Source organism: Ranitomeya variabilis, chromosome 5, assembly GCF_051348905.1.
Source record: "Ranitomeya variabilis isolate aRanVar5 chromosome 5, aRanVar5.hap1, whole genome shotgun sequence".
Taxonomy (NCBI): Eukaryota; Metazoa; Chordata; class Amphibia; order Anura; family Dendrobatidae; genus Ranitomeya; species Ranitomeya variabilis.
The window spans coordinates 36,793,869-36,810,357 of NC_135236.1; the positions used below are offsets into that span (position 1 = coordinate 36,793,869).

The 16,489-nt window shown below is 43.9% G+C and overlaps 1 protein-coding gene across 1 annotated transcript in view; it reads left to right on the forward strand.

Moving 5' to 3' along the window:
- PILRA (paired immunoglobin like type 2 receptor alpha) overlaps positions 1 to 16,489 on the forward strand; it is a 201,247-nt gene that overhangs the window by 111,465 nt on the left and 73,293 nt on the right. Inside the window, exons 2-3 of the mRNA XM_077261660.1 lie at positions 4,082 to 4,450; positions 7,730 to 8,062. Of these exons, the coding sequence (XP_077117775.1) occupies positions 4,082 to 4,450; positions 7,730 to 8,062 (702 nt within the window). The remainder of the gene's footprint in view (positions 1 to 4,081; positions 4,451 to 7,729; positions 8,063 to 16,489) is intronic.

The window sequence follows — 16,489 nt, forward strand, 5'->3', positions numbered from 1 at the left end:
TCACGTGTTGGCAACTGTGTCTCATCATCATCATCTATATCTTGAGACTGTAATTGCTGTTCCCCATCGTCATCTTCTTCTGACTGTGGCTGCTCAAATATTTGGTCATCACTACACGCAATCTCCTCATGTCCCTCTTGAAAAGTGGGGGTGAGAGGCTAGAATCAATACATGGAAATGTAAAGAACTCCTCGAAGTGTCCTAGTATGGGATCATTTGTCACCTGGGACTCGCCACGGTGGGAGGAAGGAGAATCAGGGTGAATATTATGTGGTCCAAACTCTTGACTACTCAGACTGGACCGCATGGAGGGTTGCTGGGAAGCATACTGGAAGCATTATTATCCATCCAATCTACCATCAGTTTGCACTGTTCTGGTTTCAATAGTGGTATTCCAGACTCCCCTGCAAAGTGGGACAGGAAGCTAGATCTTGTGGATGAGCATGATTTTTGTGCTTCCACAGCCGGCACAATTCCATCTGGCAGACAGACTCAGCTTCTGCATGCACCATCAGCAGCACGTCCACTTTCCTATCCCTTACCGCATGCCTTGCGTATTTTAAATTAGGTATATACTACATGTCTGCAAGCTTTTCGGTATTAATAGGGAAAAAAATATGTAGCCCTGAAAAGGACTGCAGCAGCTGAATACCTGTAGAAGGACTCTAAGGGTATGTGCACACGCTGCGGATTTTGCTGCGGATCCGCAGCGGTTTCCCATGAGTTTACAATACCATGTAAACCTATGGGAAACGAAATCCGAAGTGCGCATGCTGTGGAAAAAACAGCGCGGAAACGCAGCAGTTTATATTCCGCAGCATGTCAATTCTTTGTGCGGATTCCGCTGCGGGTTTACACCTGCTCCAATAGAAAACTGCAGGTGTAAACCCGCAGCGGAAACCGCAATAGAAACCGCGATAAATCCGCAGTAAAAACCGCAGCTGTTTTGCACTGCAGATTTATCAAATCCGCTGCGGAAAATTCCGCAATGGAATCCGCAGCGCGTGCACATACCCTAAAGCTTTAAACCCTGCCTATATACCTCTAATCCAAAACTGTCCCTCCTCCACCAGCTATCCCTCCACTGAATGCAGGTAACATTGGCTTTAAAAGCAAATTAATGGTATGAAGCCCTGAAAAGGACTGTTGTTTTAGTGGTGCAGCAGCAGTTTATAAGTATTGCAATAGCAATTAAACATTGCCTGCATATATGGCCTCCTGACGAAGGCGTGGTTGGTGAAACGCGAGTCGAGGTTTTAGCGTGTCCCACTCTTAGCCACCGCATGTGGCTCACATCATGTCCCAAGGTAATTCTACATCTCATTTTCTCTTTATTTAAGCACTTTCATGTCTGAGATTATCATGCCTCTGTTGCTAGCATGTGGTCATTGATCTTGTAGCCTACACTTTAATGATATTAATCGGCATATGACTTTTTAAGGCTCCGTACTGGGGCATGTGCAGGCTAGCCATTGGGAGCTGGTGTTATTATCCCCTTGTTTACATACAGTACAGACCAAAAGTTTGGACACACCTTCTCATTTAAAGATTTTTCTGTATTTTCATGACTATGAAAATTGTACATTCACACTGAAGGCATCAAAACTATGAATTAACACATGTGGAATTATATACTTAACAAAAAGTGTGAAACAACTGATATTATGTCTTATATTCTAGGTTCTTCAAAGTAGCCACTTTTTGCTTTGATGACTGCTTTGCACACTCTTGGCATTCTCTTGATGAGTTTCAAGAGGTAGTCACCGGAAATGGTCTTCCAACAATCTTGAAGGAGTTCCCAGAGATGCTTAGCTCTTGTTGGCCCTTTTGCCTTCACTCTGCGGTCCAGCTCACCCCAAACCATCTCGATTGGGTTCAGGTCTGGTGACTGTGGAGGCCAGGTCATCTGGCGTAGCACCCCATCACTCTCCTTCTTGGTCATATAGCCCTTACACAGCCTGGAGGTGTGTTTGGGGGTCATTGTCCTGTTGAAAAATAAATTGTGGTCCAACTAAACGCAAACCTGATGGAATAGCATGCCGCTGCAAGATGCTGTGGTAGCCATGCTGGTTCAGTATGCCTTCAATTTTGAATAAATCCCCAACAGTGTCACCAGCAAAGCACCCCCACACCATCACACCTCCTCCATGCTTCATGGTGGGAACCAGGCATGTAGAGTCCATCCGTTCACCTTTTCTGCATCACACAAAGACACGGTGGTTGGAACCAAAGATCTCAAATTTGGACTCATCAGACCAAAGCACAGATTTCCACTGGTCTAATGTCCATTCCTTGTGTTCTTTAGACCAAACAAGTCTCTTCTGCTTGTTGCCTGTCCTTAGCAGTGGTTTCCTAGCAGCTATTTTACCATGAAGGTCTGCTGCACAAAGTCTCCTCTTAACAGTTGTTGTAGAGATGTGTCTGCTGCTAGAACTCTGTGTGGCACTGACCTGGTCTCTAATCTTAGCTGCTGTTAACCTGTGATTTCTGAGGCTGGTGACTCGGATAAACTTATTCTCAGAAGCAGAGGTGAGTCTTGGTCTTCCTGTCCTGGGGCGGTCCTCGTGTGAGCCAGTTTCTTTGTAGCCCTTGATGGTTTTTGCCACTGCACTTGGGGACACTTTCAAAGTTTTCCCAATTTTACGGACTGACTGACCTTTATTTCTTACAGTAATGATGGCCACTCATTTTTCTTTACTTAGCTGCTTTTTTCTTGCCATAATACAAGTTCTAACAGTCTATTCAGTAGGACTATCAGCTGTGTATCCACCAAACTTCTGCACAACACAACTGATGGTCCCAAACCCATTTATAAGGCAAGAAATCCCACTTATTAAACCTTTCAGGGCACACCTGTGAAGTGAAAACCATTTCCGGTGACTGCATTTTGAAGCTCATCAAGAGAATGCCAAGAGTGTGCAAAGCAGTCATCAAAGCAAAAGGTGGCTAATGTGAAGAACCTAGAATATAAGACATAATTTCAGTTGTTTCACACTTTTTAAGTATATAATTCCAGATGTGTTAATTCATAGTTGTGATGCCTTCAGTGTGAATTTACAGTTTTCATAGTCATGAAAATACAGAAAAATTTTTAAATGAGAAGGTGTGTCCAAACTTTTGGTCTGTACTGTATTTCTTGTGGACATTTAATTCTCATGTATGTGGCCCTGTGTGGGTGTCTGTAGTAAGACGTCTGTTTCTCTTCTCGGTGCTTTATTATATCCATTTATAAATTATGGTCAGCACCGGTCTTTTTAGCTGCTATTTTGTATCATACCTTACCTTATTACCTGCTTTTTTTGCTGTTTTTGTGCAATAAAATTTATATTGATTTGTATTAATCCCCTTGTTTTATTGGATCTTTGATGAAATATTTTTACATTTACATTTATATTTAGATCTTCTAGCCATACTTAAATATTCATAGATCCGTTTTGTTACGGTTTGGTTGTTTAGGCTTAAAGGGGATGTCCCATTTGGCCATGGTGACAATTTGATAGGTTTACATCAACATTGCCTATATGCCTGCTCTAACTTATGGTAAGCTCTCTATCCTAGATAAACTCTACCTGAACTGCTTTCAGAGGACAGTATGCCGAGCATTGCGTCACAGGGTCTTATATAAGACTCAATGCCGTCGGTCAACACAGTAAAGCCACTAGCCAACATGGCTACGGCATTATGGTGCATGGCAGGCAATCCCCACAATTTTATTGGCTGTCTAATGACCACAACCCATGCAGGGTGGGAACACAAGCATGGTGCTCGAGCACCCATGATACTCAATCGAGTAAGAAGTGCACCAGAGTATCCACCCCAATGCTCAATCGAATATAGAGCAGTGGGGAGCACGCTTGATTATGACTAATATCCAGTTGAATACAAACTTAAAAAAATGTCATAATCAATCAGAGGAAAACATCCCGAAAAAGACAATCAATGTTGATACGTTTCGAAGTGCTACTTCTTACTCATACCCTACTGCTTACTTTGGATTGCCTTTCCCTCTGTAACACTGTTATATGAACTGTTAAAATGATTTTATAATTCTTCTCTAATTGACCCTTGTGGTTTATTACAGGAACTTGCTGGACATCTCATTACTGTGTTTACCAACCAAAATCTCTCTCCGTGATAGAGGGAAACTCAGTCTCCATCCCGTGTTCATACATCTATCCTGAGTACATCAAGGATTCACAGATTAGAGTAACTTGGGGGGAGCGTGATGGACTGTACTGCAGTATCAACAAACCCATCACAGACCATTCTGGGAATATTATAGATGAGTATAAAGACCGGATTTCTATAGTAAAACCTCCTGGTAACAACCGGACTGAGCATCTCATAATCCGAGAAGTGAAAGCTTCAGATGGAATCACGTTCTGCTGTTCAGGAAGTCAAGATTCCTTTCCATTTTATGATAAGTTTGGGACCTCTCTATACTTTGCAGGTAGAAATATTTCATATAAAACTATCAAATGATGTTACTTATGTTGTATAAGATGTAGCTTTTCTTGTAGTGCAATGGTGAAAAACTGTTTTAGGCTATGTGCTCACATTGCAGATTTGTTTGGGGAAATTTCTGCGCAGTTCAGCATCTCTTGGCAGAAGACGCATTGGAAATTCCACGCGTTTTTTATGCAGATTTGATGCATTTTCGTAAATCCATGAAGCTAAATAAAGATATATTATTTAAAAAAAAAAAAAGAATTGTGATGTAATTTCCTTGTTCAACCCCTTCAGCCAGATACCCTCATTAATATTAAATAAAGAGACAAACACACACACACCAGCCTATTTAGGTGTATTAATATAATTATCCTACATATGCTGTAGCAAAAAAACAACTGCCAGAAATCTGCGTGAAATGCAATATCTGTTTTTTTTTTAAATAAAAAAAAAATTTGTGGGCTCCTGCATAATTTTAATAACCAGCAGAGGGAAAGCTGACAGCTGATGGCAGATGTTAATATTCTTTGGAAGGAGCCAATAGCCATAAAGGTTCCCAGGCGATTAATATCAGCCTTTACTGGCTAGTTTACAGGGGAACCCCAGAAAAAAATTGACATGGGGTCCCCCTATAAAATCACACCAGCAAAGGCTAGGCAGACAGCTGCGGGCTGATATTAATAGCCTGGGAAGGAGCCATGGATATTGACACCCCCCAGGGTAAAAACATCAGCTCTCAGCCATCCCAGAAATGGTGCATCTTATAGATGTACCAATTCTGGCACTTAGTCTCGCTCTTCCCACTTGCCCTATAGCAATGGCAAGTGAGGTTCATATTTGTGGGCTTGATGTCACCTTTTTATTTTCAGGTGACATCAAGCCCACAGGTTAGTAATGGAGATGCGTCTATAAGACACGTATCAATTACTAACCCCATAGTTATATGGTAAATAAAGACACAGCCAGAATAAAGTTCTTTATTTGAAATACACAGACTCATTTATTGAATCTAAATTTACCATACTTACTGAATGCCTAATCCCCGACGCCCTTGTCTCCTGCAACAAAAATAAAATAACAAACCAACGTATTATACTCCCTGTCCGACATAGTCCATTTAATACCAAGTGTCCCATGACGATCTCACGTGTAAAACAGTCACATCAGTAGATGTGACCACTCTACCTGGCCTCCGGCGATACATGAACAGGAGGTAATCGCTTCTGCAGTATACTGCTAAGCTGCCATGAGAGTTCACCAGAGTTCACCAGAGTTCATCAGCTTTCACTTACGGCACTGCTGCATGGGAAAGTTCTCACACAGTCGTAGTGCCGTAAGTGAGGGCACCGGAGCTGATGAACTCCGGTGACTCTCACAGCAACTCAGTGATACACTGCGGGAGCGATTACTTCCTGTCAGTATAGGGATGGAGACCGGGTAGGGTGGCTACATCTCCCGATGTGACTGTTCTACACACGAGATCGTTGTGGGACACTCGGTATTAAATGGACTATGGCGGACAGGGAGTATATGTTGGTTTATTATTTTTGATTGTTTGCAGGAGACACGGGCATCGGGGATTAGGTGTTTGGTGAGTATGTACTTTGTATGTGAATATGTATGTGATTATGTAAATGTTTTGGGTTTTTTTTACAATTGAACACAGGCACTGGATGATGGGAATACTTTCCCATCATCGGCTCGTGCGGTCTCTGTTATATGTGACAGCAGACTTGGCCGGATGTGAGTAGTAGTTCCATAAAATGACGCCTGGGTACACACACAGGCACCCACAGACAGACACACCCAGACACCCGCAGACAGAAACAGACAGACACACACATATTCTCCACTCGCACTTATTCTCCGCCCACACACTCTTCCTCTTTCTGACATAATTTCCTTTCTGCAGCGTTTATGGCAATAAATCAGTAGCAAATTCCGCAAACCTTTTTACACCTGCGTTTTTGCTGCAGATTTGACTGACTCAATGGAAGTCAAATGGTGCCGAAACATTGCAGATCCGCAAAAAGAATTGACATGCTGCGGAAAATAAAACGCTGCGAATCAGGAAGGAATTTTCCGCAGCATGTGCACTCCAATTCTGGATTCCCATTGATTAACCTTGTTTGAGCAATCCTTTGCAGGTTTGGTGCAATTCTGCGCAGAAAAAAACGCTGCGGATCCGCAAAAAAATCCACACCGTGTGCACATAGCCTTAGGGGTTTTGTTTTTATGGTTTTCACTGTGCAGTAATGATCAGTACAGAGAACTTGCAGTATGATCTTCAGGTCGGTATCATTACTGCCATAGAAAACGTGCAATTTGTTTTGGTAATTTAAATGGTAAAATACAACTTAGAAATTTGAAAAAATAAAAAATTGGTTTTAAACAGCGTTTTCTGATACCTATAATGGTTTCATTTTTGCATCAATGTATGAGGGCTCAATGTTTGTACGTTGAGCTGATGGTTTTATTGATTTGCATTACACAATATTTTGAATGCTTTTTATTGCATTTTTTAGGTTTCAATGGGTTAATGTGTATATATATATAATTTATTTATTTTATTTCTCTACTTTTAAAGAGGAAAACGGGGAATTATTTGAGTTGTTATATTTTCCTTTGATATGGTTACAAACTTTTTCATTTTATATTTTCCTCTTGACGTCAACTCAGGGGACCTAATACTGCAATTCTTTTTTTTTTCTTGTTCTATATACAGCTATAATCATAGGCGTACAAGAATTAGCAGCAACCATGTGACCGCTATTGCCTCCAGTCCTTCCCCTAACCAAGAATCCTCTCAGAATCACAATTTCAGTGGTATCTGCATCTTCAGGATAATTGTACTGTAGAAAACAAGGGTGGAACATGGAGCTGTCTGAGCCTAAGAGCAGCAGACAGGAGATTGTAACTACTGTAGATTGTGCTTCCTATGTAGAGTCTCAGTTCACACTGCACAGACTGAAGCGAGGCTTGGTGAGCGAGCAGAAGATCTTGCTGATTTTCCAAAGTGCTTTCAGAAGCAGAACCTTCCTAAGATGACCATTAATAACCCCAGTGACCTCAACTGAGTCTGGAAGGATTTCTGCACATGGCTCATAATCAATTAAAATGAAATGGAACATTTTTTCCCCATTTTTTCACCATTTGCATATCATTAACATGTCTATCCATCCTGTCATTACTTTGATTCCATGACTTTTCCTACCTGATGTTGAAATTTCACTGTTGAGGAGTTTATATATATATTTATTCCCCTGGCTTCGTTTTATAGGTGAGAAACAAGTGTCTCAGATGGAGGAATTAATCGCTGTCCCAGGAGAAGAGTTGATCATCCCGTGCTATTACCCAGTGGAGAAGCTCGGGATGGCCCAAGAAGTGACCTGGTATACTGGAGAAAGTGATCTATGCTCCTTTAATAAGAACAGAATTGATACCTGGGGAAAAACAAGCAGTAACAAGCGATATTCACTGGTGAACTTTCCTGAAGACGTCTCTCTGCGTATACGCACTGTCCAGGATAGTGAATACCACCATTTTTGCTGCCAAGTAACCGTCAACAATGAAGTCATAAAAAGCAGATATGGTACCGAGCTGATCATAGCAGGTAAAGAAATAGAATCTTGTTGGAAAAGGAGCCTTGACATTTTTGTATTCTTTTTGCCCTTTAGGCTTATCAGTAGAGATGATTAAATCAATCTGCTGAAAATTTCAGCTAAATTGCCTGATATTTTTATTTATAGATGAATTTCAGCAATATGTGATTTAATTTGTTGACATCCTGAACCCTCTAAAAAAATTTCCAATGCCGTTTTACACATTGGTGTAAAGAGAGTAGGCTCACAAGATGCCAGGTGCGGCAGTATGGGCTGCTTCATAGTGCCTTGCAGCTATCACATCATATGCTCTAGCAGTGGGGATTAGAACTGGCAGTTTATAAAACGATGAGGGTAGGGAAATTAGTAGCCATTTTGTATTTTACAGATATATACAGAATGTCAAAATTCCAGTGTGATATACTGCTGCAGTGCTGAAGAACATAGAAAATGGGAATGATAGTCTTAGTTTGGGAACAATCATTAATCCAAGTGCTAGGGAGGTGGAGCACCCGCTAGGACCTTGGGGTACTCGGGCCTTGTCCGGTGGTCGTTAAAGGGGTAGTCACGGTGGCAGCAACCCGGTCCGTGGCCCTGAGCATCCAAGTAAAAGGGAAGGTCTTTAAAGGGATTGTTTGAATAAAGAATGTTTGTGATGCCACCTGTGGTATTTGGTCAGGGATGACTGACGCTGCTTAAAGGGGTCCACTGGGGTGATGGTACTGCATGAGGGATGGTATGGCATCCAACAGGTGAAGCTTAGTCCCCAGGGCTCCCGATGTAGTAGGGACAGGTGGTAGATGGTGTACAAAGAATCAGAGGACACAAAGTTGCAGTCTCTTTACCTTTTACTGGGGTAAGGCAGCCACAGTCCAGGGTATGGATCATAGGTGATGGTAAGGTCCGGCCAGCTTGGAAGTGATTCAGAAATTCCCCTAGCCAGGTGGGGTTGGAAGCCTTCCTCTCTGCGCTGTGTTGTAGTCCTTTGCTGCCTTAGGCTTCACACAAGGTCCTCACTTTCTCTCTGTCCCTTCTAGTAGAACACTACCCCCATAGCAGGCAACTCAAGCCTTTTTACAGGTGTCTCTAAGTATGACTCCAGGCTCTGTGTGTTGCTGTGCCTTCGGGTGATAATGTTGGGCAGGCGACCTGCAATCTCCTGTCTGCTGGTTTCTGCTGTGGGGCATACAGTTACCCCCACAACCTTGGTCTTCCGGCTACCGGTTTCTTGCGCTTCAGCATGGAGGGAGCTCAGTCGCAGCTCACCTCCAGCTCTTTACTTCTCCTGTGCTTCTCCTCCCCTATCAGTTTCCTACAGACTACTCTGTTATGATCCTAGTGGTAGAGGATCTCCGGTATTCCGGCAAGGTCAACAAAAATCATAGGAACAGCTCTAGGGAGGTGGAAACTGGGCTAACCGCATATCTGATCCTAACAACAACAACTAGAAGTAGCCGGTGAACGTGCCTACGTTGATTCTAGACGTCTCGAGCCAGCCGGAGAACTGACTACCCCTAGAGGGAAAATAAGACCTCACTTGCCTCCAGAGAAATTGAACCCCAAAGATATAGGAAGCCCCCAACAAATAATATCGGTGAGGCAAGAGGAAAACACAAACGTAGAGATGAACTAGATTCAGCAAAGTGAGGCCCACTAGTCTAGATAGGCAGAAAATAGAAAGTGGACTATGCGGACAGCAGAAAACCCTGCAAAAACATCCACGCTGAATATTACAAGAACCCCCACACCGACTGACGGTGCGGAGGGGGAATATCAGCACCCTAGAGCTTCCAGCGAGCCAGAAAATCACATATAAAGCAAACTGGACAAAAACACTGAAAAATGCAAATGATCAAAGTATTCAAAACGGACTTAGCTTTTCTTGCATGAGACAGATGGAAAGGAATCAGGAGGAAACCTTATAGGACTGGATACAACAATGCCAGGCAAGAGACTGAGTCCAGAGGAGACCTAAATAGGAAACACCCGCTGCTTAATGACCCAGCTGGAGCCCAGGCCTGCAACAAGACATGCCTAACACAGTACCGTTAGTGACCACCAGAGGGAGCCCAGAAACACAGTTCACAACAGTACCCCCCCCTTGAGGAGGGGTCACCGAACCCTCACCAAGACCCCCAGGGCGATCAGGATGAGCAGTGTGAAAGGCACGAACCAAATCAGTCGCATGAACATCAGAGGCGACAACCCAGGAATTATCTTCCTGACCATAGCCTTTCCACTTAACTAAATACTGAAGTCTCCGTCTAGAGATACGAGAATCCAAAATCTTCTCCACCACGTACTCCAACTTGCCCTCAACCAAAACCAGGGCAGGAGGCTCAACAGCAGGAACCATAGGCACCACGTACCGCCGCAACAAGGACCTATGGAACACATTATGAATAGCAAATGACGCTGGAAGGTCCAAGCGAAAAGACACCGGGTTAAGGATTTCCAAAATTTTATAAGGACCGAAAAAGCGAGGCTTAAACTTAGGAGAGGAGACCTTCAAAGGAACATGCCGAGAAGACAACCAAACCAAATACCCAACACGAAGTCAGGGACCCACACCGCGGCGGCGGTTGGCAAAACGCTGGGCCTTCTCCTGTGACAATTTCAAATTGTCCACCACATGGTTCCAAATCCGCTGCAACCTATCCACCACAGAATCAACCCCAGGACAGTCAGAAGGTTCAACCTGACCCGAGGAGAAACGAGGATGAAAACCAGAGTTGCAGAAAAAGGGTGAAACCAAAGTGGCAGAACTAGCCCGATTATTAAGGGCAAACTCGGCCAGTGGCAAAAAGGTAACCCAGTCGTCCTGATCAGCAGAAACAAAACATCTTAAATAAGTCTCCAACGTCTGATTAGTTCGCTCGGTCTGGCCATTAGTCTGAGGATGAAAAGCCGACAAAAAAGACAAATCAATACCCATCCTAGCACAAAAGGACCGCCAGAATCTGGACACAAACTGGGATCCTCTGTCAGACACAATATTCTCAGGGATGCCGTGCAAACGAACCACATTCTGAAAGAACAAAGGCACCAAATCAGAGGAGGAAGGCAACTTAGGCAAGGGCACCAAATGGACCATTTTAGAAAAACGATCGCACACCACCCAGATGACAGACATCTTCCGAGATACCGGAAGATCCGAAATGAAATCCATGGAAATGTGCGTCCAAGGCCTCTTCGGGATAGGTAAGGGCAAAAGCAACCCGCTGGCACGAGAACAGCAAGGCTTAGCCCGAGCACAAATCCCACAGGACTGCACAAACGAACGCACATCCCGCGACAAGGAAGGCCACCAAAAGGACCTAGCCACCAAATCTCTGGTACCGAAAATCCCAGGATGCCCCGCCAACACCGAGGAATGAACCTCAGAAATAACTCTGCTGGTCCATCTGTCAGGGACAAACAGTCTCTCCGGTGGGCAACGATCAGGCCTATCAGCCTGAAATTTCTGCAGCACTCGTCGCAAATCTGGGGAGATGGTAGACAAAATCTCTCCCTCTCTGAGAACACCAACCGGCTCCGAGACTCCAGGAGAGTCAGGCACAAAACTCCTAGAAAGTGCATCAGCCTTCACGTTCTTCGAACCAGGCAGGTACGAGACCACAAAGTCAAAACGGGAGAAAAACAACGACCAACGGATTCAGGCGCTTGGCAGACTCGAGATAAATAAGATTTTTATGATCAGTCAAGACCACCACATGATGTTTAGCTCCCTCGAGCCAATGTCGCCACTCCTCAAATGCCCACTTCATAGCCAACAACTCCCGATTACCAACATCATAGTTCCGCTCAGCAGGCGAAAATTTTCTTGAAAAGAAGGCGCATGGCTTCATCACGGAGCCATCAGAACTTCTTTGCGACAAAACGGCCCCTGCACCAATCTCCGAAGCATCAACTTCAACCTGGAAGGGAAGAGAGACATCCGGCTGGCACAGGACTGGCGCTGAAGTAAACCGACGCTTCAGCTCCCGAAAGGCCTCCACGGCCGCAGGAGACCAATTAGCAACATCAGAACCCTTCTTGGTCATATCCGTCAAAGGTTTAACCACGCTAGAAAAATTAGCGATAAAACGACGGTAAAAATTAGCAAAGCCCAAGAACTTCTGCAGGCTCTTAACAGACGTGGGCTGAGTCCAGTCATGAATGGCACGGACCTTGACTGGGTCCATCTCCACAGTAGAAGGGGAAAAAATAAAACCCAAAAAGGAAACCTTCTGTACCCAAAAGATACATTTTGAACCCTTCACAAATAAAGCATTCTCACGCAGAACCTGAAACACCATCCTGACCTGGTTCACATGGGACTCCCAATCATCAGAAAAAACCAAAATATCATCCAGATAAACAATCATAAATTTATCCAGATATTTCCGGAAGATGTCATGCATGAAGGACTGAAACACAGAAGGAGCATTAGAGAGTCCAAAAGGCATCACCAGGTACTCAAAATGACCCTCGGGCGTATTAAATGCTGTTTTCCATTCATCTCCCTGCTTTATGCGCACAAGGTTATACGCACCGCGAAGATCTATCTTGGTGAACCAACTGGCACCCTTAATCCTAGCAAACAAATCAGACAACAATGGCAAAGGATACTGAAATTTCACCGTGATCTTATTCAGAAGACGATAATCTATACAAGGTCTCAAAGACCCGTCTTTCTTGCCCACAAAAAAGAATCCTGCACCAAGAGGAGAAGAGGATGGGCGAATATGTCCCTTCTCCAAAGACTCCTTTATATAACTCCGCATCGCGGCATGCTCTGGCACAGATAAATTAAAGAGTCGTCCCTTAGGAAATTTACTACCAGGAATCAAATCTATAGCACAATCACAGTCCCTATGAGGAGGAAGGGCACTGGACCTGGGTTCATCAAATACATCCTGATAGTCTGACAAAAACTCAGGGATCTCAGAAGGAGTAGAAGAAGCAATAGACACCAATGGAGAATCGCCATGAATCCCCTGACAACCCCAACTTGACACAGTCATAGCTTTCCAATCTAAAACTGGATTATGGGCCTGTAACCATGGCAGACCCAAAACAACAACAACATCATGCATTTTATGCAGTACCAGAAAACGAATCACCTCCTGATGCACAGGAGTCATGCACATGGTCACCTGCGTCCAATACTGAGGTTTATTCTCTGCCAATGGCGTAGCATCAATTCCTCTAAGAGGAATAGGATTTTCCAAAGGCTCCTTGACAAAACCACAGCGCCTGGCAAACGACAAATCCATCAGACTCAGAGCAGCACCAGAATCTACAAAAGCCATAGCTGAGTAAGAAGATAATGAACAAATTAAAGTCACAGACAAAATAAACTTAGGCTGAAAAGTACTAATGGCGACAGGATTAACAACAATTTTTTTTAAGCGCTTAGAGCATGCTGAGATAACATGTGTTGAATCACCACAGTAAAAACACAACCCATTTTGACGTCTATGACTTTGCCGCTCGGCTCTGGTCAGAATTCTGTCACATTGCATAGAATCAGGTGACCGTTCAGACAGCACTGCCAAAGGATTAGCAGATTTGCGCTCCCACAAACGTCGATCAATTTGAATGGCCAGAGCCATTGAATCATTCAGACCTGTAGGGATAGAAAACCCCACCATCACATTCTTAATGGCTTCAGAAAGACCATTTCTGAAATTTGCGGCCAGGGCACACTCAATCCATTGAGTAAGCACGGACCATTTCCGAAATTTTTGACAATACACCTCAGCTTCGTCCTGGCTTTGAGAGATAGCCAGCAACGTCTTTTCAGCCTGACTCTCAAGATTAGGCTCCTCATAAAGCAAACCAAGTGCCAGAAAAAACGCATCAACATTCACCAATGCAGGATCTCCTGGCGCCAGAGAGAAGGCCCAATCTTGAGGGTCGCCGCGCAAGAAGGAGATAACAATCTTAACTTGCTGAGCAGGATCACCAGAGGAACGAGGTTTCAGAGACAGAAACAATTTGCAATTATTCCTAAAATTCAGGAACTTAGATCTATCTCCAAAAAACGGCTCAGGAATAGGTATTTTTGGTTCAGACATAGGGCTATGGATAACAAAATCCTGAATGCTTTGCACCCTAGCAGCAAGCTGATCCACACTAAAAGTCAGAGTCTGGACATTCATATCTGCAGCAGAGCTCAAGCCACTCAGAGAGAAAGGGGATGGAAGAAGCTAGGCGAACTGCAGCAACACAAAAAAAAAAAAAAAACTCAGAACTTCTTTTAATCCCGCTTCTGCAATGCAATAAACATTTTCTTTTGGCCTGGCATTCTGTTATGATCCCAGTGGTAGAGGATCTCCGGTATTCCGGCAAGGTCAACAAAAATCATAGGAACAGCTCTAGGGAGGTGGAAACTGGGCTAACCGCATATCTGATCCTAACAACAACAACTAGAAGTAGCCGGTGAATGTGCCTACGTTGATTCTAGACGTCTCGAGCCAGCCAGAGAACTGACTACCCCTAGAGGGAAAATAAGACCTCACTTGCCTCCAGAGAAATTGAACCCCAAAGATATAGGAAGCCCCCAACAAATAATAACGGTGAGGCAAGAGGAAAACACAAACGTAGAGATGAACTAGATTCAGCAAAGTGAGGCCCACTAGTCTAGATAGGCAGAAAATAGAAAGTGGACTATGCGGTCAGCAGAAAACCCTGCAAAAACATCCATGCTGAATATTACAAGAACCCCCACACTGACTGACGGTGCGGAGGGGGAATATCAGCACCCTAGAGCTTCCAGCGAGCCAGAAAATCACATATAAAGCAAACTGGACAAAAACACTGAAAAATGCAAATGATCAAAGTATTCAAAACGGACTTAGCTTTTCTTGCATGAGACAGATGGAAAGGAATCAGGAGGAAACCTTATAGGACTGGATACAACAATGCCAGGCAAGAGACTGAGTCCAGAGGAGACCTAAATAGGAAACACCCGCTGCTTAATGACCCAGCTGGAGCCCAGGCCTGCAACAAGACATGCCTAACACAGTACCGTTAGTGACCACCAGAGGGAGCCCAGAAACACAGTTCACAACACTACTCTCCGTCTTCTCTCCGTCCAGGAGCTGCAGCACCACTTGTCTGCATGCCCCAGCTTTCCTTTCTCAGACTCTCTCTGTCTGCTTCCTCTCTCCTCTGTCCCTCTGACAGACTGACTAACCAACTCCTCCTCCAGCCAGAATATATAGGGATATTCCCCTGAATCCGGGTCTCGAGCTCCCCTTTCTGGCCTGGAGTCAGAACAGTGTTGCATGTACTGGTTAATAGTGATGAGCGAGCACAAAAATGATCGAGTGCTCGTTGATTGGGTCGAGCAAATTGCAATACTCGGGTACTCGGCCAGAACAACGAGCCCAATGTAAGTCTATGGGAAACCCGAGTATTTTTACCGCGATCCCCCGAGGGCCCTTTTTAAGGTCTAAAAATGTCTGAAAATGATGGAAACACTGCTCAAATGACACAGGAACATAATGGGGATCGCCCCTGGAAGCATTTCTGACTCCAAGGTCACAGCTGTAAGCAATGTTGTGAGATTTTCATGCCATTTTTACAGGTGCACCAAAAAACATACAAAAAGTAAACCAAAATGCTGAGAAATATGTTAAGTTACATCCTTTCCAGGGTAATGACATGTATATAAGGCAAAGTAATTAACTCCAGACCAAAATGTTCCTCCACCACTTGGGATATGTTCACATGCAGCGTTTTTGATGTGTTTTTCAACTTTAACATTGCTTTCAACCAATACAAATGCATTCACTGAGAAATGTCATTGTAACATTTAACAACCCTAGCTGGCCATGTGGTGTGTGACACATAAGCAGACCCATCTTGTTTTATTTATGAAGGAGGGACTTTTAAAGTCACTTAGCCTATTTTAGAGGGGCATCAGGTGGTATTAATATTCTTAAAGGGCCATTATTAAATAATGGGTCTCCTATGCCGTTATTGCCTATGCAGTTAGTGGCTCGGCTGCCAAGAATTATGATTCACCCCAATACCCCTTTCACGAGAGGTACAGGAGGGCTTCCTGAAAAAAATGTTGCATTGAATGTAAGGCCTGCCCTGCTATCAAGTCATATGCACCCCAAGAATCCTTTGAACCCAGATAATGGAAGGCCACAGGAAAACCCACTTCACATTCTTCAGTTGGTCCTGCCATACTGTTTTCTTATGTATTACCTGCAAGGCCTGCCCTGCTACCCAGTCATATGGACCCCAATAAGCCTTTAAACTCAGGTACTGGATGGCCACAGAAAAACCTACTATACATTCTTCAGTTGGTGCTGTCATACTGTTTCTTTATGCATTAAATGCAAGGGTCACCTTGCAAATTTGGGTCAAGCAACACAATGCCCCCTTGGAAGAAACATGGAGGAAGGCCTTAGAATAAAAACTGTCCCATTACAAAGGAG